Source organism: Vipera berus (genome assembly GCF_964194415.1).
Source record: "Vipera berus genome assembly, chromosome: 1".
In the NCBI taxonomy this organism is placed as follows: Eukaryota; Metazoa; Chordata; class Lepidosauria; order Squamata; family Viperidae; genus Vipera; species Vipera berus.
The window spans coordinates 44,490,951-44,514,306 of NC_138202.1; the positions used below are offsets into that span (position 1 = coordinate 44,490,951).

At 38.6% G+C, this 23,356-nt stretch overlaps 1 protein-coding gene across 4 annotated transcripts in view; it reads left to right on the forward strand.

The window, feature by feature from the left end:
• The window catches only part of PTPN21 (protein tyrosine phosphatase non-receptor type 21), a 65,581-nt gene that overhangs the window by 24,071 nt on the left and 18,154 nt on the right, over positions 1–23,356 (forward strand). For 3 of the 4 annotated variants that reach the window (XM_081322102.1, XM_081322103.1, XM_081322104.1), the window contains exons 3-10: positions 5,233–5,402; positions 7,754–7,851; positions 9,506–9,573; positions 10,001–10,071; positions 11,181–11,268; positions 15,915–16,003; positions 17,912–17,999; positions 19,089–19,168. In XM_081322102.1, coding sequence (XP_081178228.1) covers positions 5,233–5,402; positions 7,754–7,851; positions 9,506–9,573; positions 10,001–10,071; positions 11,181–11,268; positions 15,915–16,003; positions 17,912–17,999; positions 19,089–19,168 — 752 coding nt within the window. Of the gene's footprint in view, positions 1–5,232; positions 5,403–7,753; positions 7,852–9,505; positions 9,574–10,000; positions 10,072–11,180; positions 11,269–15,914; positions 16,004–17,911; positions 18,000–19,088; positions 19,169–22,865; positions 22,968–23,356 lie in introns of all 4 variants that reach the window. The other variant, XM_081322101.1, reaches the window with a different exon arrangement.

A 23,356-nucleotide genomic window follows, 5' to 3' on the forward strand; every position in this document is an offset into this window, starting at 1 on the left:
CCCTCAGGCTCTTGCCTACTTTCCCTGTCAGCTCCCTGCCAGGCAGATGGATGCCCCAAAACCCTTCCTGCTGTTCTTCTGGGTGATTGTGACTGTGGCTGTGTGTGGCAGTCCAGTCCCAGGGTGTTTGTTTGTCCAGGAGCCTGTGCAAGGGCTCCGCGATGGTCGCCTTGTGCGGCAGGAATGTATGATAAAAATTTAAGAGACCAAGGAACGCTTGCAGCTCCGCTTTGTTTTTGGGAATTGGGGCTTCCTTGATAGCCCTCACCTTGGAGGCTGACGGGTGGATGCCCTGCGCGTCTATCCTGAATCCCAGAAACTCCGTCTCTGTAACCCCAATTTTACACTTGTCCCTTTTCAGTCTTAGACCCACATCCCTAAAACGACCGAGTACCGCTCTTAGCCGTGATGCCAGGACGTCCTCCGAGCTGGCCGCTATAAGGACATCGTCAAAATACGGGCAAACCCTGGGGATCCCCTTTAGCGTTTTTTCCATGACTTCCTGGAAAATCCCCGGAGCTACGCTCACCCCGAATTGCAGTCGGTTTACCCGGAACGCCCCTTTGTGGGTGATGATGGTCTGGGCCCTTGCTGCCTCGGGGTCTACCGGCAGCTGCTGATAAGCCTGGGCAAGATCTTATTTCGCGAATACCGCCCCACCTTGCAGGGATGCCAGGATGCTGCTTACGGCGGGAACCGGGTACGAATGCGCACTTAACGCCCGGTTAATTGTCCCCTTATAATCTGCACAGATTCTAATGTCCCCATTTGCCTTTAACGGGGTAACTATGGGGGTCTCCCAGTCCGCCCCATCTACCGGCGTCAGCACCCCCTGTTCCACTAACTTATCCAATTCCTGCTCAATCTTATGCTTGAGCGCAAAGGGAACTCTCCTCGCCTTCATCCTGACTGGTGGGACTAGGGGGTTTAATTTAAAAGAAATCGGGGGCCCAGTGTACTTCCCCAACCGTTCGTTGAAGACATCCGCGAACTCCCTGCAGATGCCCTCCAGGGAGGTGTGGCTCTGCGTTTGGTGGATCCCGGTGATCCCAATGCCCAACGCCCTGAACCATCCTAGCCCCACAAGGCTGGTCCGTTGCCCTTCGACGACCAGCACGCTCAACTTCCCCTTAAACCCTTTGTAGTGGACCGTCACCAACGCCTCCCCCCTGACTTTAATCGGAGAGTTCTGGAAGTCTGAGAGGGTCAGTTTGGATGGCCTCAGGGGAACCCGCTGGCCGCTCTGCTTGCAGATCTCGCTGAAAGTCCGCGCGGAGATAATGGATACGGCTGACCCAGAGTCAAGTTCCATTACGCAGGGGACCCCTTGAATTTTAACCCTCAGTTTGATTTTTGGAATAAGGGGTGGGTGTCCCCTGGTTTCGCAAACAGCCGACCGTCCTGCCGTGTGGCTAACCGTAAACCTCGGCGGCCGCTCCCCTGTACCTGTGGCCAGCTGGAAATCTGCCTCCACCTCGTGCAGACTGTCCCTCGGCCGGCTCCGACAGACCGCCGCGATGTGGCCGGTCTTCCCGCACGCTCTGCACTTCGCCGACTTGAACCGGCAGGTAGACCGGGGGTGCTGTCCTCCGCAGCTGGTGCAACGGGTAGATCGGTTGGAGTTTCCAGACCCGCAGCCGATGCACGGGGTAGACCGGTGATGCCCAAGTGAGCCGGGCTGGGTAGACCTGGGGCTGCCGCCGCACTGCTGGGTAGACCGGGAGCGATGGGTGCTGCAGCCGGCGAACTGGGTAGACCAGGGGCCGCTTGTTCTGCATCCGCACTCCTGGTACCGCTGCTCGGCTGTCGCTGGGCGCTGCTCCTTCACGCGGTCCCGGGAGTAGGTGGTCGATCGCTGCTGGCGGTGGATGGCGTCCACCTCAAAGTCTCTCCCTTCTGCGTCATCGTGGCCGGACAGCTGATGGATGGCCCCGTTCTCCCTTGCGTCGGACTCCTCCGCTATGTCCCAGGCTAAGAACTCCTCCTGGACGTCCCGAAGGGTCAGCTTCTGCTTGGCAAACATCTTCTGCCGCAGCTTCCGGTCCCTTAGCCCGCAGACGATCCGATCCCGCAGACGGACTTCGAGGTTGTCGAAGTTGCAGAGTCTCGCCGCTTGTTGCAGGGCAGCCATGTACTGCTTCGCGGTCTCGCCTGGACGTTGGTCCCGTTTCTCGAAATGGTACCGCCAAGCTATCTCTGATGTTTCGGGCTTAAAGTGTTCCGTTAGCTTGGATATTAGCTCGCTGTACCCGACGGCGTGAATGTTGTCGGGCGCGCACAGACCGACCGCCAGCTGATACGTCTCCGTGCCACAGCTGCAGAGTAGCGCCGCCGCTCTCTGTCGGTCGTCCTTGACCCCATTCGCCCGTAGGTAGCACTCGAGCTGACCTACAACGCCTCCCACTCCTCAGGGCGGTTGCTGTTGAAGATGGGGTATTGTCCCAGTTGTGCCATTACCTCGGTCCGGGTCGTCCTGCGTCGGTTCCTGAACTGCCGATGGGAGTTCGTCCGCGGCTAGCGTTTTCCGGAGCAGGATCCCACCTTCGTCGCCAGTGTAAAGTCGCGTGCTTCACATAGAGACGGACACAGAGCTGGGGTGAAGATGAGTTTATTCTGAACAGAACGAACTGGGGAAACAGGGAAGCCTGGCGTCTATTTGTACCTGCCCTGGTGGATGGCATCCAATCAGTTCAAACCTGGGCTTCCTGCCAGTGCAGGTGACAATGGGTGTAGATCCTGGCTTCCCACCAGGCTGACCATGCCTGGGGCTGTCAACAGCTTAAGTCATTAGGCTTATCCTGAGTGAGCAGTTATCACCTGGAGCTGTCCAGCCCCTCTGCTGATCTGCACCATCAGCCTCCTGCTGTGCTGTCCCTTTGTGTATGCTGGGAGGCATACACTGCAGGCTAGATCTCCATGGATCTATGTTGAAGCCCTGTCAGATCAGATGATCTGCCTGGAGAAATGCCTGTCTTGACTGATTGGGAGCAAACCTTGTACTCCAAACATTTTTGGCATCCCCCCATGTATCTGTTCATGAACATTGCCCACTAAAAATGTTTGTACAAGGCAGATATAAACATAAGACAGATATAAGCATCATTCCTTTTACTCACTTGACAGAATTGTGATTTTTTTCAGTTGTACTTGTTGAAGTACAGCTCCTAGTAGCTCCAGCTAGCCATTGCCAATTATGAGGAATGCTAAAGAATTTGTGAGAGATTCTTCTCGCACTGATAAAGAGTCTGCAGGTACTAAAACAGGGAACACGTGCAGACTTCTTCATGGAAGAGAAAAGTTTCCATCCCACTGCGTTGAAATAAACATGAACAAGTGAACAAGTGTTTTGCTTGTCTCAACTGCCTCTATGTAAGTACCTCACTTGAAAGTAATCACTGGAATTTGGGGGTCATAACTTTTAACCTTCCTTCCAATAAACATGTTTCACAGAACTCCGAGGTTGTTTCTTGAATTGATTGTTTTGAAGCAGCCAAGAAGCAAGTCTGACACAGTTTCAGCATTAAGTGGAGAGCCATAACCCTTAATCCCGTCACGCTCATTACTGAACTATTTATGTCTATAGAAAGTTCTGAAGTGGAAGAAGGATTTCACACAGATCATGATAACAAACTGGCTGCTAGTGTCATGAGGCAAGAGAACTTTTCATGTACTTTCTTTTTTGGAGGAGGAAGATTCATGTCAATTAGAATACTGTAAGTTATACAATCATACTACTGGCAATGAGGTTGTGATTTGCACAAGGTAATTATTTACATAGTATCATACATACGTAGTATCATGCTTTGCCCATTTTAGGTTTGGTTAAACTGAATTCATTTCAACAGGATTTAAGTATAACGATTGGTGAAGTTCTATATGCAAAATATTCATTAACTTGACAGATTAGCAGAGTGCTAAAAATCTTGCTTAATTTTCAAAGTATTATATACATTTATTCTTGATTTTGAAGGACCTAGAACTAAGAATAAATTTCCTGACAGTTAGAACAATTAATCAGTGGAATGACTTGCCTCCAGAAATTGTGAGTGTTCCAATACTGGAGCTTTTAAAGAAAAAAAATGGACAACCAATTGTCTGAAATGGTATAAGGTTTCCTGATTAAGGAGAGGGTTGGACTAGAAGACCTCCACAGCACCTTCCAACTCTGTTATTCTGACATATTCCGTAAGAAATAAATAACATTGTACCACTAGTTTTTCCACATTGTTTTTTTTCCTGTGTTCATGTATTTTGCACTAGTTCAGTCCATTGTTAAGCATTCCCACCACCAGTATTCTTAGATTGAACATCTATGCCATTTGTTGAGCAGATAGGAAAAATTGCAATTAATGGAACATAATTATGTAAAAATCTGTCTAGGGTTGATTCACTTCCTGGAAATTGAATGAAGAGTAACTTGTTCAAATTAAGATCTGACAACAGCATTATTCTTGAATGCTGAAAATATGTCTAGAGTTATGTCATGTTTCTGTAGGACTGGTATATGTCTTCTGCTAATGTTAGCAGTTTGTTTGGACATGATTAAAATGTTATTGCCTTTTAATATATTTCACACTGCAGAATTCTTAAATGCAATTAGAGTACCTGAAGCAAAACACACAATTGCAGCTATGCATGTGTACCAGAGACAGCATATTTTATTCATGTGGAAAGTCCTGCTATGAATTATCTAAGCATCCAAAATTGATACTTTTTCCTTTATAATTTTAGATTGCTATAAAGAGAAATGAGTATGTACCATGTCTATTTTGTAAAGACAAGAATTTTTTTTAAAGGGGCTTTTTTAAAATGGGATAAAAAAAATGATAAAGATCTGTGTTTGAATTGATTTGTTTTACATGATGATCATGCTGCATATATAAACATGAATTAAAGATATGCATTGTTCTATGCTGATTTCTTAGTCTAGTTTATTGTATATAAAAGATTGAAAGGACAATTTCTACTCTTTGTGATTTATTTATTTATTTATTTATTTATTTATTTATTTATTTATTTATTTATTTAGTTTTCTATACCACCCTATTCCCGAAGGACTCAGGGCAGTTTACAGGGCAGCATATAAAAGACAATATAAAAAGATAATATAAAATTAAAATGAATTAATTTAAAATGAATTAAAGCCCAACAATTAAAACAATATTAAAAAGATTTACCTTCTTTTATTTTTTTTAACATGTAACATGGTTCCTTTTCATGTTTTCCTTTTAGATTACCTATTTTAGCCTTTGGTATTTCAACAAGCAGAACCAGCGCAGGTGGATAGACTTGGATAAGCCTCTCAAAAAGCAACTGGATAAATATGCATTGGAGCCAACTGTATTCTTTGGTGTGGTATTTTATGTGCCTTCTGTCTCTCAACTTCAGCAGGAAATTACCAGGTGAATCTTGTAAGCTTGCATGGAATAATTCTAAATGTAAAGTAACTAAATTTAAACATGGCCCTATTGAATCTGATACCAGTTGTTTCTACATATCTTTGCTATAGACTAGTCTTCCTGGATCTGAACAGAAATCTTCCTGATGAATATATTATTTCTTTCATGGGAAGTTATTTTAGCTCAGATAAGCACAAATAGATTTCTTTTGGAAGGTAATAATAGTTGTTTACCTACTAAGCTGCTGACTGGTGTCTCAGATTTGATGTTGAAGTTCTTGGTTGCTTTTTGTCCTACAAAGTAGGAGAAAATATACTGGGATGGCACTATTTGGGAAACACTGGTTTACACTGCACGGGACAGCTTAAGAATCCAAAGTCAGTTATTTCCCAGACTTAACTTAGAGATGTCAAGTACTGAATGCGAACAAGCATTTGACTATTTTGGTTTTTTGTTTTGTTTTTTCAAGTTTTGTATAACTTTGTCATTGAACATCAATTTCATGGATGCTCTTTTCACAAAAGGAGAAAGGGAGATGATCTGAGTTAACAAGCAGTACCAAAATTTGAAATCCCTATTTATTTCACAAACATAGTCATCCAACCTGTGATGCGCCAGTGTGAAAAAAGAAATAAACAGTTGGAAGTATGCTTGAACTGAAGCAATTTACCATGGAGAAATGGGCTGCTATTCCTATTGAGCAAAGTGAGAGAGATGATCACTGTAGGAAATTATCTGTATACTACTAAAACTTTTGTGTTTGTACATTTCAATTGGGCAAAACAGTGTGTTATCAGGCAACAATTTTTGAATCAAGGTAATTCAAATGGGCTAATTTCCAGAATGTTTCAAAATCTGGGACCTATTACTCCTCTGGGATTGAAATTTGGAAAAATTGTGGCTACTTCAGTGGCTGCCATGCCCCAGGGTTATTTCCGGTGCTTCCTGCCAGCTTCTCACAAGAAAAGCCATTGGGGAGGCTGGCAGGAAGACTGAAGTCCCAGGCCAGCAGACAAGTAAGTAGCTGCTATCAGGTGGGGGGAGTGAGTGAGTGAGGGGATGCATGGAAGTGGCACTGTGCAGGTCAGAGAGAATGTGTGAAAAGTGCCATGCAACTTGGGGAGTATTTGCTGGGGTGCGTGAAAGGTACCATATAGGTTGGGGTGGGTGCACAAGAGACATAGCATGGTTTAGGGAGGTTGTGTGAGGGTGTATAAAAGGTGCCATGTCACTTGGGGTGGTTGCACAGCAGTCCAGTGCGGGTTGGAGATGTGTGTGGGTGTGAGTGATGGCACGAGGGCTAGGAATGCCTGAATAAGTAAGCAAATAAATATCTCTGAAGGATGACCCACCAGGCCATGGATTGTTTAGTTGCTAGTAAATATGATACAAGTAACTGAATCTATGGGATTTGGGGGAACTTTTTGTTACTATCAAGAGACTTCAGCATCAGATCTGGGACACCGTTCACCAGTTTAGATTATATAACAATTTTATAGAATAGTAGGCCATGTATATAACTCTTTATCTAGTTCAAGCTCAGACATGAAATCTGAATCTGTCGGAAGAATTTAATAGCAAAGCGCAGTAACAGATTTAAGTGATGCTTCTTCTTCAAGGGAAAAGTAAGGAAGGATGGAATTAGAAAAGGCTTAAAAATGGAAGTACAAAGGAAGAAATGGTAATGTAGGCTAATTGGTAAGTTAGCAGCAGTGTAATGATATTATCAGAAGGAAAGAGAATATGTGTGACTATCGGAGGATCTGTGAGTAGAGAAAAAGTTTGCTGCAGTGAGAACCTGGTATATGAATTAAAATGTCAGATGGGGATCATTACTTTAATAGTTCCCCTGGTTTATTTATTATTTAGATATAAGGGAAGTTGACTTCTGCAAAGTCACACTGCTGATTCCAAAATTACTAACTTGGACAGTCAAGCAGTTATCTGGAGTCTCACATACTGATTTTTTTCTTACTGTCTGCTGCTTCATTTTTTTAAAATGGAAAAACCATGGACAGAATCTGGAACCTTCTGCATATATTCCTCTACTAAATTACAATGTCTGGCCTACCATATATCATATCATGTACATATATCAGCTTATATAATATTATTCATTTTATTTATATACCCTGTTTTTCCCCACACACTGAAAGTGTTATACATACTTCTTCCATAGAATCATATCAGCAAAATAGATAATTTCAGGCCCCAATTTGCTTAAAACCTAAATTGATGATAGCTGAGAAATAGAGGCATCTTTAGGTATAGGCATATAGGTATAATCACAGAATGTTGTTGACTATATGTATTTTCATGAATCGGAGGCATGTGAAAAACATTTTTCCCCATAGATACCAGTATTACCTACAACTAAAGAAAGACATCTTGGAAGGAAACATACCTTGCACGTTTGAACAAGCAATTTCTCTTGCTGGGTTAGCTGTTCAAGGTAATTTCCACACTTGCAATCATGTTTAGCTTATTTTGGAGGAAGGGATTTGTATCATTGTTTGAATGACAGTGCCAGAAGGTCACAAAAGCTGGCTACATGACCCCGGGACACTGCAGCTGTCATAAATATGAACCAGTTGCCTAGCTTTTGAATTTTGATCATGTGACCATGGGGATGCTGCAACGGTTGTAAGTGTGAAAAATGGTCATAAGTCACTTTTCTCAGTGCCGTTGTAACTTTGAATAGTGACTAAATGAATTGTTGTAAATCGAGGACTACTACTCTTGAAGACTACCTGTAAACTTCAGATGGTACAGAATGCAGCCTAACCCTAACCCTCTTTGTACTAATAGGAATGTTCCAACATATTCATGTAATACCACCATTATGAGCCCTCTACTAGTTGCCAGTTTGTTTCTTACTGCAGTTTAGCAGCTGATTATAAATTATACTTTCCTATGCAACTCAGGAATTGGATATTATTGAGACTGCTTCCTGCCTATCCCAAGATATGCAGGTTGAGAAAGCTTGCTAAGAGCTCCTCATGAACCACAGCAGGAAAATTTGAAGCAGTCATTTTCTTCCAGACCTCCCTCCTGTGGAACCATTTCCCCCCCCCCCAGAAATAAGATCAGCTTCCTTACTTTTAGGAAACGTATGAAAAGTGGTTCCTTAAGGTTTTGGAGAATATAGATAAAATATTTATCTGAAGTACTTGTGGGCATTTTTATTGTTCTTTTGTTGTTATTGTTGAGTTAAATGTACATGTTTATGTATCTGTATGATTTTATTCTGTGTCATTGATTTTTTTTATTATATAGTTTTGTAGTGTGTTTAGATTTACTTGAGTGAAGCAGCAAAAACACTTGTATAAATGAACAAATAAGACATACTCTACCTGGTCTGCAGAAATCTAGATGACCACTAGATGTCAGAATATAAAATGTCTTTTTGTATCTCTTTGCTACCAGTGGTTAACTCTGGTGTGAGTCAATGGGCTTTAGTTTGAGAACACCATGTTGTCAAGCTGCTCAGTCACCTGGTACCTCAAGAAGCTCATAATTTTAATAGTAATAATAATGTTGCAAGTATGCCCTGATTCTGATCTTTGAATTGTTAGCGGTATGAAGATTCCTTTTAAATCAATAATATTTTTGCATGGATGTTATGTATTATAGAAGAGATTGGCAAAAAAAGATGAATTGTTGGCATGGGAATGGGGAGCCATGAATATTCATTTCATTTTCTGTTATACTTTATATGCTCAGAGCAATAATATTGTGCTGTATAGAATGTTAATTTTGTCAGTGTGATAGAAAAAATACATCACAATAATTTATGTGACAAACATTCTACCTTTTGTATTTACCCCAGCTGACTCTCAAATTATAGAGATTCAGTAAATAATTTCTATTTACTTCTGCATCTACACTTCTGTTTCTAGATAAGAAAACTGGAAGTTGTAATGTATCCATTTGTATTGTTTATATGACTTCTGGGAGTTTGGATAGGAATTTTCTCAATGCATGCAATAATTATTTGTGGTCTATTGCTCATCTGTGAAATAATGTTTCATTATTAACAGAATTACTTTCCAACAGAATTGTTTGTTAAGTATTTCATTTCTGCCTGTTTCCTTTTAATTCCTCAGCTGATTTTGGGGATTATGACCAGTATGAATCACAAGAATTTCTACAGAGATTTGCCTTGTTTCCTGTGGTAAGGATGGGCCAGTTTTTCTTGCCTTTGTCTCATGTTTAGAGTCATTTAAAAGACTAATTTTAAAAAATGAAATCAGTCCTGCATGCTGATGCAGGTAGTCCTTGACTTATGACCACAACTGAGAGCAAAATTTCTGTTACTAAGCAAGGCAGTTCTTAAGTGAATTTTGTCCATTTTATGACATTTCTTGCCACAGTTGTTAAATCGCTGAAGTTGTTAAGTTAGTTACACAGTTGTCAAGTGAATCTTATACAAGTTGCTATGAGTATATTGGTTTGATGACATACATATATAAATAGATGAAAGAAAGGCAGATGGAGTAGTATATGTTCATATTTTTAATTAACACCTTACAACAAAAGGAGTTTAGGATGTCGACAATGGATACAGGAATAAGCACAATGCTTTGTTTTTCATTTTTAAGGGTTGGTTGCAAGATGAGAAGATGTTAGAAGAAGCAACTCAGAAAGTGGCACTACTCCATCAAACATACAGGTATCGGTTCTGAATTAATGACATTGTTTCAAATCTGAAAATTGTGGCATACTGAATTGTTGCTATAAAATAGGGAATTGTTTAAATTAGGATTGATGATGAGAAATACAGTTCCTATGTTAACAGAAATCCCTTTGTTAACACAACATCTTTCTTCTGGTCCTGTGATTGAAATCTGGTGAATCTATTTATCATTCTTTTGAAGTAGTAGCTACATCAAAAACACTGTAAGCTCAACATGTATTTTAAACTGTGATCCCGACAAATGAATGTAGGGGAAAAAAGTATTTCATCTTTTCAGCATCTTTGCCCTGCTTGATGTGGCCCTTTGGCTACTGAAAACCTCTGTTTATTAATAGTTGTAAACATTTAATACTAGCTTCCATTGATCAGAAAATTGTGATAAGTAGTGATAATCAACTCTGGTTTAAAGGGAAAGAGTTTTGCTTTAATAATATTATTATACTTACAAACTGTTTAAATATGGAGCATGTATGCCTTAGAATAATTAACTACAGTTTTTAGAGACCCAACATGTTCTTTGCATTGGCCCCATATTTGGAATCTGCAACAGATCTACTAAATTCTGCTTATGATAGATTTGCAAGAGACCTGTGAATACAAATATCATTTTTGCTCCTTATATCTTTTGTATTTTGTGTGTTATTTTACGATTGGATTTAAGTAAGACAGTATTGTGATTTCCTTGTTTGTAGGTTAGTGTGTTATATGAAGACAACTATTGTGGTTTATAAATCGTAAAACCTATTTAAACTGTTTACTGAATGAATCTTTATTTTTTAAATTTGCAAAATACATTGAATCAAAATAACTCAGTAGTCTGAGTTCACAAGATATGGTGAATTACTATATGTACATCTGAATGGTTGTGTGTCTGTCTGTGTGTGAGTACGTATACATCTGTTAATCTTCCCTGATCTGCTTTATTGTGTGTTTTGTTAGAGAAAAATAATATTTCTGAAGCAATTTATTTATGTAAACATCAAGCAATCTACTCTTCCGAAAAGTATTGCTGATACAGGCGGAAACTAAGTGTTCCAGGAAACTAGTTAGCTAATAAAGGTTTTTTTTCTTTCCTCCGTTTGAAGGGGCCTCACACCACCTGATGCAGAAATGTTATATATGCAAGAAGTTGAGAGAATGGAAGGTTATGGTGAAGAGGCCTACCCTGCTAAGGTAAATTAATTTTACTGAAGGCCTGTGCCAGTCAGTGTTGCACAAATATAATAATTAATTTCCCTTCTGTATTTCTAATTTTCTTTTTAAAAGTATACGTTTATTTTGTTATAACACTGATCATGTTTCTGTTAACACCTTTAGCAGAAACACTCGGATGCCAGTCCAGAAATAGGATTGGAGTTTCTACTTAGAATGCGAAAATTTACCCTGAAAATATTTTGTATTTCATGTTAACCAATAAATATAGCAAGCATAGTCTTGTAATGCATAAAAATTATATTCTGTATCTAGTAAACCTAAAAGGCAGAATTTGAAATTTATAAACAAAATGAGTTCAGTATATTGACATCAATAACTTAGATTCTGAGCAAAAACACGGAGTTACAGTGACTAGAGTTTATGTTATTCTGAACTAGCTTCATAAATAAGTTACTATTTTAAAATGTTCATCTTCATATTTTTTTTAGAAGGAAACAATTATAATTTCTATCTGCTTCAGATCTGATTATAGTACAGATACAGTAAGATTACACTAATAGATGTCCTTTACAGGGAGAGAAATAGAGGAATGCTATTGTATCTTCTGAATCTCTTTGTGGTCTTTGATATCACTGATCACTGGAGTGAATTGGTGGGCTGGAAATTGATATATGGTGATTCCATTTCTATCTGTAAGAATACTGTCAGCAGTTGGTAGTGTACTATTTCTCAACTATGGCAGTTTGTTATTTATTTATGTATTTTATTTATTTATTTATATCCTACCTTTATTAATAAATAACTGAGTTGTTGAATATACCTAATACCATACTTCTTCCTCTCCTCTGTGAGATGAGTTGGACTGAGAGAGAGTGATTGGTCCAAAGTCACCCATCTGGCTTCCTTGCCTAAGGTGGGGCTGAAATGCTAGCATGATTCCTTAAGCACTACTAGACCAAACTGGTCTTCCAATCTCATACTTCCAGATTTGTAGACTTCAGTTCCAAATATTCTGCAACCAACATGGACATTCTTATGAATTCTGGGAGTTTAAGTACACACATCTGGAAGTTGCCAAAGTTAGGAAAGTTTGATAAACATTAAAGTTTGATGTCACCGGTGTACAACTAACAGCAGACGCTGTGCAGGATCTTCCTGGAAGTAGTAATGTGCTGGATGAGGGCAAACAAACTAAGCTAAACTTGGATAATGTGTTCTCAAGTCCAGGAATTAAGTAGGTGACTTATTCTGGAATAGGTAGCTTACCCTCTGAGGAACAGGTTCATTGCTTGGGGACTAACCTCAATTTCCAACTGTCACTAGAGCCATCATTGGTCTCAGTGGTAATGAAAAGATAAGCCTAATTTTGGGTGGTTGCAGGGTACAACTCTTCTGGAATAGGGTAGTCTGGCCTCAGTCATCTATCCTCTATCCGCTAATAACTTCAAATTTAGATTACTGAAATTTCCTTTTCTGGGCTATCTTGTGAAAGCTGCAATTGGTACAAAGCATAGGTATCTGATTGCTAAATGGATTAGTGAATGAGATTGTACAATACTGGTCCCAAAAATATTGCACTCATTGCCGGAATGTTCCATAGCTGTATTTGAGGTGCTGACATTTGTCTGTAAAATCCAAATAGCTGAGAACCCCAATATTAAAATAGCACCTAGCAATAGCACTTATATACTGCTTCATAGTGCTTTACAGCCCTCTCTAAGCGGTTTACAGAGTCAGCAAATTGCCTCCAACAAACCTCATTTTACTGACCTCGGAAGGATAGAAGGCTGAGTCAACCTCCAGCCAGTGAGAATTGAACTGCTGGAAGTCAGCAGAATTAGCCTGCAATACTGCATTCTAACCACTGTGCTACCACCCCTCGGGCCACCATGAGCTTCTCTAGAGCTATAAAATCATACTACAGAAGACCTTCCAGTAGCCCCACAAATAGATTTGGTTTACAATGTGCCGAGTCTTTTCAGTGGTAGTTTCTCAATTAAAGAAGTCTCTTCAAAGGGAAATATGGGTGGCCAAGAAGGTATCTTCAATTAGATAACAAAGATCTATCCATTCAGCCTGGCAGGTAGAAAATAACAGTACTGTGGGATCTGTGTTTTAGATTTCCTATTGCAGAGGCATACCCAGGTAAGATACACTGGTATCATTCCAGTATTATGCTCAGGAGGATGACCAATGTTTTTTTTTTTATTGAAAAGTTTTAAAATACAGTTTTCCTTTAAAAAACCCCCCTTCCCCCTCCCTGCTCCCCCCTACCTCCCCCCAACCTCCCTCCCTCCTCCCCTCCCTCCATCCCCCCCTCCCCCCCCCGACTTCCCAGAGCTAAATACAAGGTATATATCTATAAAAAGGCAATCATAAACAACCATATACTACCCACTATAAAATCTAAAATCCATTACTCTCTAGCTTATATAGGATAAGACACACCTTAACAATATTAACTATATATAAAAAACTAGAATAAAAAAGAAAAAAAAAACGAAAGAAGACTTATTCGAATGCTACATAAAACTTCTTAACCCTATACTTGTTCTGGATAAACTCAATCCATTTTCTCCATTCCATAATATAGCGTTCTTGCGAATGATCTTTCAAATAGGCCGAAATCTTCGCCATCTCTGCCAGGTCGGAAACCTTTAAAGTCCACTCTTCTATGGTCGGCAATTCCTCTTTCTTCCAATATTGGCCTATCAAAAGTCTTGCTGCCGTAATTAAGTTCAACATCAACTTAGTGTCCACAACTGTATCGTCTGCAATTATTCCCAACAAAAAAAGTTGCGGACAAAACTTTATCCTCTGTTTAAAAATCTTCTGCATATTCCACCAGATCTTTATCCAAAAAGCCTTAACCTTCTTACATGTCCACCATATGTGAAAATATGTTGCATCTTCATCACCACACCTCCAACATTTAGGCTGGTAATTCGGATACATACTTGCAAGCTTTTTAGGATCTAAATGCCATCTATAAAACATTTTGTAAAAGTTCTCTCTTAGATTTTGAGCTTGAGTAAATTTTACGTTCCTCACCCAAATCTTTTCCCACATGTCCATTGTGATAACTTCCTGAATGTTTTGGGCCCATTTTATCATACAATCCTTAACAAGCTCTGTCTCTGAGTCAATCTCTATCAATGCAAGATATATCCGTTTGATATGTGCTGGTCCCTGATTTCTAACTTGCTTTATCAAATTTTCATCAGTCATTGTAAAACCATTTTTCTGGTCTTCTTTCCACCTGGCCCGTAGCTGAGTATATTGAAACCAGTTTTGAACAACCTTCTCTTCTCGCAAGAGGCTATATGACTTCAAACACCAGACATTTCTTTCCAAACTTAGGATCTCCTTGTACGTAGTCACATAATGTTTGAAGCCAGCATGTATATTTTCTATTGCGTGTTTTGGAATTGCCCACAATGGTATCTTGCAACTCAACTTATGTCTATACTTCTTCCAAACTCTCAGCAATGCCTGTCTTAAAATATGCACCCTAAACACATTGTCTACCTTCTTATCATACAACAAATATGCATGCCAGCCAAACCACAAATCATGGCCCTCAAGATTTAATAACCTCCCTTGCGTCAAATTAATCCAATCACTTATTCCTACTAATGCAGCAGCTTCATAATATAATTTAAAATTAGGCAATTTAAGACCACCTCTCTCACGAGTATCCTGCATAATCTTAAGTTTAACTCGTGGTTTTTTCCCTGCCCACACAAATTTATTGATACCACGTTGCCATTCCTCCAAATTAGAATCTTTCTTAAGAATCGGTATCATTTGAAACAAAAATAAAAATTTGGGCAGGACATTCATTTTCACTGCTGCAATCCGTCCCAACAAAGACAATTGCAATTTTTGCCAACTCTCCAATTCTTTTTGAATTTTCCCCCATAGTTTTTCATAATTATTTTTATATAGCTTTGTATTAGAGGGCGACAAAATCACCCCCAGATATTTAACCCTCTTAACAATCTCAAATCCAGTTAATCCTTCTAAGAGAGCCTTCTGTGAAACTGTCATATTTCTAGCCAAAATTTTAGTTTTCTGTGTATTTACTTTAAATCCAGAAACCTTCCCATATTGTGTTATTATCTCCATCAGGTCCACAACAGAGTTCTCTGGCTGGGTCACTGTTTTTGTATGCAAAAATGGTAGTTACTTTTTCATGCACAGTGTGCAATCTGAAGTGTTCAATAATTGGTTTATAGAACTCTTGTGTAATCCTGCAGAGATTGCACAGTGTGCACATTACTTTTTAAAATTACCTTTTAATTAATTTTTCTATTGATTAGTTGGCAAGATTATTGGTTAATCATTTAATGTTATTTATGTTGCTGTTTGATAAATTACTCTGATAAGAATAATATTTTTGTAATAACTGAATGTCGAAAGCATGAATTATGTAGGGAATTTTAGGAGAAGTGATGTATAAGGAAACAAAGCTATTTCCTTATTCTAGGAAGCATTGCCCTCAATAATATGCTCAAATTGATACACGATCCCTTCTTGGTTAGATAATCAGGTTAACATTTTGGCATATCATTTTTGCAATATACTTTAAATTTTCATCCAGCTGTGGCTGAATATTTGCCCTACTAACATTAACAACTTGTTTTTTCATTATTATTATCTAGGATAGCCAAGGAAGTGACATATTCATTGGAGCTTGTCTTGATGGAATTTTTGTCAAGCATAAAAATGGTCGGCCTCCTGTAATATTTAGGTGAGTTTTTCCCCCCAAGCAAGATGGAAAATATGATGTTTCATAATCATAACAATCTCTAGATAATTAGAGCTAAGTAAAAACATATTACAGATTTTATTTTCCTGGGCTCCAAGATCACCGCAGATGGGGACTGTAGCCAAGAAATTAAAAGGCGCTTGCTCCTGGGGAGGAAAGCCATGGCAAATCTAGACAGCACACTAAAAAGCAGAGAAATCACCCTGTCAACAAAAGTGCGTATAGTCAAGGCTATGGTCTTCCCAGTTGCAATGTATGGCAGTGAAAGTTGGACCATAAAAAAGGCTGAGCGCCAAAGAATTGAGGCCTTTGAACTATGGTGCGGGAGAAGACTCCTGCGAGTCCCTTGGACTGCAAGGCGATCAAACTGGTCAGTCCTAGAGGAGATCAACCCTGACTGCTCTTTAGAAGGCCAGATCGTGAAGCTAAAACTCAAATACTTTGGCCACCTAATGAGAAGGAAGGACTCACTGGAGAAGAGCCTAATGCTGGGAAAGATTGAGGGCAATAGAAGAAGGGGACGACAGAGAATGAGGTGGCTGGATGGAGTCACTGAAGCAGTAGGCGTGAGCCTAAATGGACTCCAGAGGATGGTAGAGGACAGGAAGGCCTGGAGGAACATTGTCCATAGGGTCGCGATGGGTCGGACACGACTTCACAGCTAACAACAACAAAAAACATATTGGCTGTGCTAAAGCATACAAGATATACAAGTAATGAGATCTGTACTGTGATTAATTGACATGCCATCAAGTCAGATAAATAGATTGCCTCCATAATAATCTGTGCCTAAGCTGATATTTCAGATCTTTCAAAAATGCACTCATCACTAGTTTAAGTGAGGCTATCTACCTTGCTGCTGACTGTCTTCTTCTCTTTCCCTCCACCTTTCCCAGCATAAGAGCCTTCTCCAGAGAGCTAGATCTTCCCATAATGTGTCTGAAGTAGGATAACCTGGATCTGATTATTTGTGTCTCAAGTGAGAACTCTGGGTTAATTGGTTTGTTTTCTTTGCTATGCACTGTATTCTCAGGGATCTTCTCTAACATTAAAGTTCAAAAGCATCAATACTCTGCTTCTTCAGAGTCTAATCTGGGCTATGAAATTCTTGTTTATCTTTCAGTAATCACCATAAGGATTATGTAGTGTGCGATCTCTAACCTTTGATCATAGAAAATGATTGCTCATTTCTCCTTTCCAAGTGAGTGGATAGGTTTCCAAATTCAAGTGGCAGGTTTGACTTTAAATGAGCTGCCTTCAATGAGAAGCTCTTCCTGAAATTGGGTAATCCCTAGCTGAGAAAGTCTCAGGAAGAAGAACACAGAAAGAATAAGGTTCCAAGCACAGCTGGATAGGAGGATTGAGATCCAAAGACTTCTAACTCTTGTCTGTTTTTTCCTCCCACATTCCTATTGGGTCTTGCCAGCGCTAGCCTTCATAGTTGCTGAGCAGAGGAAATGGAAGAGTAGCAAATGCCGATAATAATAATAATAATAATAATAATAATAATAATAATAATAATAATAATAATAATAATAATAATAATAATAATAATAATAATAATAATAATTTTATTTATATACCGCCCTTCTCCCGATCCTTCTTCCCTGCCTGTAATTAAACGTTGTGGATAGGTGCATAAGATCTTTGTCCCTGACCTCAGGTATTGTTAGTTCAGCTCTTGCAATCCGTTGTGTGGAGACTAAAGCAAAAGCAACCAACCAAAGGATTATAGATTTGAAGTTGAAACATGCAAGGTAGCCAACAACTTCTGCAAATATATAAGAAATAATACCAAATCAATGTATTTTTTACACAGGGAACTAAACCATAATTATGTGTGAAAGTTATGGGTGCTTAAGTTTTTCTCATTATTCTTTTTATTTGCAGGTGGCATGATATTGCTAATATGACCCACAACAAATCTTTTTTTGCATTAGAATTAGCCAATAAAGAAGAGACAATCCAGTTCCAAACTGTGAGTTTTTATTTTAATACATTTTAAACTATTGTGATACGAGGAAGAAATCAGATTCTCTATACATGAGAGTATATATATGTCGGTGTGTAATATGTGAGTCTGTATGTATGTGGGAGAGAAAGTTTGTGTAACTGAAGGGTGACGGTCTCTTAATTTTATATTATCTTGATTATCTTGATATTAGAGCAGTTATTAGCATAAGTCATATAATCTATTAGCAATCAATATAGTTGAGTAGGAACAATTCTATTCATATATTCTCCCTACCAATATACATATACATGTACATGTACATATACATATACATATACATATGTTCTGCACTCTGTCACTATAGCATTCAGTGAATTAAAATATACTTATTTACATCTCTCTTAGGAGAACTCCAGGGCACTGCCTACATGTTCTTTTAAGAGGATGATTCTAAGTCAGATTTTTATAATGAAATAATTCTTTATTCAGAGATATAGATAGCATCATATTTTTTTCTACCTCTTGGTCTATTTTTTCCTCTTTATTTATAAAGTACTTGCCAGAAACTGGTAGGTCTGGTTATGGCAAAACAAGATATGCTATTATTGTTTACTTCTCTCTGTGTTTTGCTGATATTGCATTATTAATAGTGAATCATAATGCTATCTTTTTATGTATTTTAACAATTTTATCAGTTTCATTGCATTCTTAAAAATTATTTATCATAATCCTACGTTTATATGATAAAAGGTATATGCCTATTTTGTAAAGGAAGAAGAGTCTGCATCTGTTTCCTGTTTGGATAACCATTATACCTATCTGTGCGAGAAGTAACTCTCACAGATATAATAACTGTTTTGTAATGAATTCTGAAGAAGCCCAGTATAAATTTATATTGCTATAATAGTATTGTACCTGACGTTCATGACCTGAACATGTTTTGAGCTTGTTGCATTTGATTGTTCATATGGGGGAATCATAAAGAAAGCGTCTCCACGAGGCTCCAGAGGCAGCAGGCATGTGTACCAGGCAGGATTCTGCTTGTCTCTGCTATGCATGACTTTTATGCCCAAGAACCTGCTTTGTTTCACGTGTATCTTTTCTGTTTGACAGGAAGATATGGAAACAGCAAAATACGTGTGGAGGATGTGTGTAGCCAGACACAAATTTTACAGATTAAATAAATGTAGCTTGTAAGTACCATATCTTTTAGTTTCTTAACTGCATTTGATATTTATAAATAGCTAACTTATTTCCTTTTTGAAAGCATATTCCTGATGTTGGGACTTAATTACCTTAGACATTTTGCTTTCAGCTTTCATGTAAGCAGCCGTGTATGGTGAAAGAGGTTTTCTTGCTGCAGGCGCTGACTAAATGACTTGGATTGAACTGTAAGAAAATATTACTAAGGTAGCACACACTAGAACTATTGTAGAAGAACTAGTGTATGGTTTTGCAGTATAACCTCTATAAACATTGAGATGCCTACAAGATTGTCAGATGGCTTTCCTAGAATCTCAGAATGTATTTTAAAAAATTCAATTGAAAGAAAGGACACCGTGATTTTCTAGTACTGTCACCAATATACCATGAAATTTGAAAGCTTTGTGAAAATTTAACCCCTTTCCTTTCTTGTGCTATCACTTAAAATGAAACAGCATCACCCACCTCCTGAAAAAAGGCTGAACTCTAATCTAGAGGAAGAATTCTTGCAGCAGTTTCTGTGGGATTTTAGAAAAAAAAAGTAAATAATGAATACTGTGTAGCATGTATTTTAGTAGCCTATTAAAAATCTTAAGAACAACTTGAGCTTTTATAAGTAAAGACATTGCCCTGGATTTCGGATCCCTTTTCTCAATACTATACACTTCTGTTAACAGAAAATGCTGATTCTGTGATGTATTTAATAAAAATTATTTTTTATCTGGCTTATACAAATTATCCAATAGTGTAATTGCAAATAAATTCCATCAACTCCAATGACACATTACTTAGATTTCTAAATAAATTAATGAAATCAGAAGGTAATCCTCACAGCAGTGTCTGTTTCCCAACTGACAGTTTGAGCACCATTTTAAGAGCCACATTCTGTATTATCATACTTCTAGTGAGCCCTTTATAAATTTAAAGAGAATGATGGATCATGCTGCTGATCCATTCTTCATGTTCTGTTTTTTATAAAGAAGAGCCAAGTGTAGTGCATTTTGGGTGAGAACATTCTTACTCTCTGACTTCTTTACCAGTTCAGAGACTAACACTGATGGAAAGATATTATTAGCTTGCCCTCCCTTTTGAGGGGGAAAGGGCATACAGTATCAGAAACATATTTGCCTTAGATCAGGACTAGACAGAAGGTAGACAGTTGAATCAATATAGAATTTGAATTTGTGTTTTTACTTGTTTAACCCATTACCAGATAGTTTTCTTTCAGACAGCCTGATTTCAAAAGAAAAATGCCATGAGCATGGCTTAGCCTCTGTAGGAAATGACATGCTGAAACTTTGCTGGTCCCTTAGCCCACCATAATCAACTGCCTATCTATATATAATTCCTTCTAGAACAGGGGTGTCAAACTCAATTTCATTGAGGGCTGCATCAGCATTGCGGTTGCCCTCAGGGGGCTGGGTGGGTGTGGCCTGGGTGGGTGTGGCCTACTGGGTGGGCGTGGCTAAAGTACGTATGGCCTACTGGGTGGGCGTGGCCAGCTCTACATCATTCGCATCAAGGGTGCCTATGGGGGAGGAGTGGGACAGATCTGAGAGTCTCTGGCAGGAGGAGGGTCTCTGGGCCAGGGCCAAGGCAGTGGGGGCCGTTCCCTCACTGTTTCCAGGATGGCTTCGCGGGCCGCATGAAACCACTTCACGGGCCAGATCCGGCCCCCGGGCCTTGTGTTTGACATGTCTGTTCTAGAATAAGTAAAAAATGTAAAGTCTTCAGGATATGTGCTTTGCAATAAATTAAATATACATGAAAGAACCAATGGGTTTTAAAATATCTCTGCCAGATTATAGTAGAATACCTCTGCAGAAGATTGCATCAGACAAAATAACTTCTGAAGTAGAGACATTAGGGACAGCTGAGAATGATTAGATTATATAGTAACATAACTTAATGATTCTTTCCCAGATGTATATTTAGGGATCAATCTGGAGGGAAGATGTGTGGATGAGGATGGATACCACTAGGTCTGAAGGTTCAGAGGGAAAAAAAGTAGTAACAAGATTGTCTCTCTTCATCTTCCAAATAATTCAGTGAATTAGGAAGGCTTCTGCCTAAGTCATATTTGAACATTTTGTACTTTTGGTTTTTTTTTTAAATGCTTCAGCTGCTTTTGCCTAGGTACTAATTCTTGCATATCTCCACCCGGCTAATCTTTTTTTACTTCCTCAGTATCTTCTTTTTGGAAGAATGTGTTTAAAGAAACATCTTATATAAGCAAAAAAAGATTCAGTTCACTCCCAAATGTAAGTTTGCCACACATATTTGAGGGCCAGAATAAGAACATTACAAATAAACAAACCCTAGTAAGTTTTATTTATTGCAGTCAAATTTGTTGTTTTTAAACAATGAATATATCAGGGTATTTCTTCAATGGATAGATGCATAATGACATTTGGTCTATAGCTTTGATAAAGTTTCTGATAAAATCAATTGTATGACAAGCCAAAGTAGTGAATAAATGTTTTACAAGGAATGATGGAATGTCATTTTTCATATAAAAGATAGGTATCCTGGAAACAGTTTGTAATAAACATTACGGGCATGTTAAAATGTATCAGCACTAAGTACATTTTTCAAATTCATTTTTTTAAAAATGTAAACAAGAAAGAAGTCTGCTTCAAAGAATAGCTAAGAAATGGAAATGGAGCTATGGAGACAGCCATGTTAGCAGATGTGATGCTTATTATAGTGCTTTTTCTTTTCCTTCTGTGACCTAAAACCCTCCATAGTGTAAATAATCAAGCACCTTTGTAAAACCTCTTAGTTCTAGAAAACCTTAACTTCATAGACTATCTTTTCCCATTTTTTGCCATTTCCTTTTAGAAACATTTAAAACCTTTGCAGAGAGAGGGGATTCATCTATTTTAAGCCATAAAATGTAAAAGAAAGAGAAGGAGGATTAATTGTACTAGCCAAAATTGCCAAAATTTCAGTGTTGATCAGTCTATGGGTTGTAAAATGAGTCTGTAGGGTGCTTTTGATCTAGTTGCATACATTCACTCTATTTGTATGTAATGTTCAAAGTTAATTATGAAAAAAAAATTGTTCATGAAAGATGTCGCTGAGCTTCAGGTCGTGAACAGGATTCATAAAACCTTAATATGCTAGATGTAGTGAGGTTTGCTTCTCAGAATAAATGAACAAATAAAGTTCTTCTCAGCCTAATATTGGATTTGGGATTTAAGCATGTAAATATTTGAATTATTTTATAGGAGATGTTTTTGTCTCCTGATTTGCTTCATCCACACAGCTAGCATTTCTAGTTATTTCTAGTTATGAGGAGGCAAAATAATTCTGTATTATTATCAGGAAAACTTTATAAACATGTCCATGAAATCAACAGGAGTTGTTCAACTCAAGGGAGTTTTTATCTTTTATGTAAATTTAAAATTCACATTTTAAAATAGCAGTAATCATTCTTTTCCTTTTAACTCAGGCCTACTGGTTAAAATCAGAACATGTGTTTCCATTGCTGTCTAACAGAACCCTTCTTCTGTAAAAACAAGTTTATATTTGCTGCCTAAGAAGAGTTGGGGCTTAACCATTGAGAGATGACACCCTTAAGAAACCAACTTGAAAACCTGTTATGATGTCACATTTGTTTATAGTCCATTTTCTTAATGAGCTATTTCATTGCCTATGTTTTGTCTGCATGTACCTTGTCTTTAGAGACTCCCCAGATTCTTCGCCTGAAGAAGGCTCTCAGAAATCTTTTCTCATTCTTGCCTTTCCACGCTTTCCAATCCTTTCTCGTCCTTCTCTGCCCAAAGGGTGAGCCAAAACACAAAATCTTTCTTTCTTTCTTCTTTCCTCTTGCACACTTTGCATGTCTAATATTTATAGTGCTCCCACATTTACTTGTACAGCCACCGTGATGTGATTTAAAGAAGCTATCCCTTTGGACATTGAATTCCAATAAATATACCATTTCCCTATCTGTCTGTGTCCTACCCAAATGAAGAATGTGGGTGTGGGTGTGAAAGGTTTGTCATTTGGTTTCAGAATAAATTGAACGTGCTAGACCAATTTTTAATGCAACTTTATGTTTGCAAGAGTAGATAAACATTAGAACATTATTGATGAGCCAATGATCTCTGTCACAAGGCCAATTAATACAGGATGCAAAATATGCAAAAAATATATATATTTGAATGAGCTTC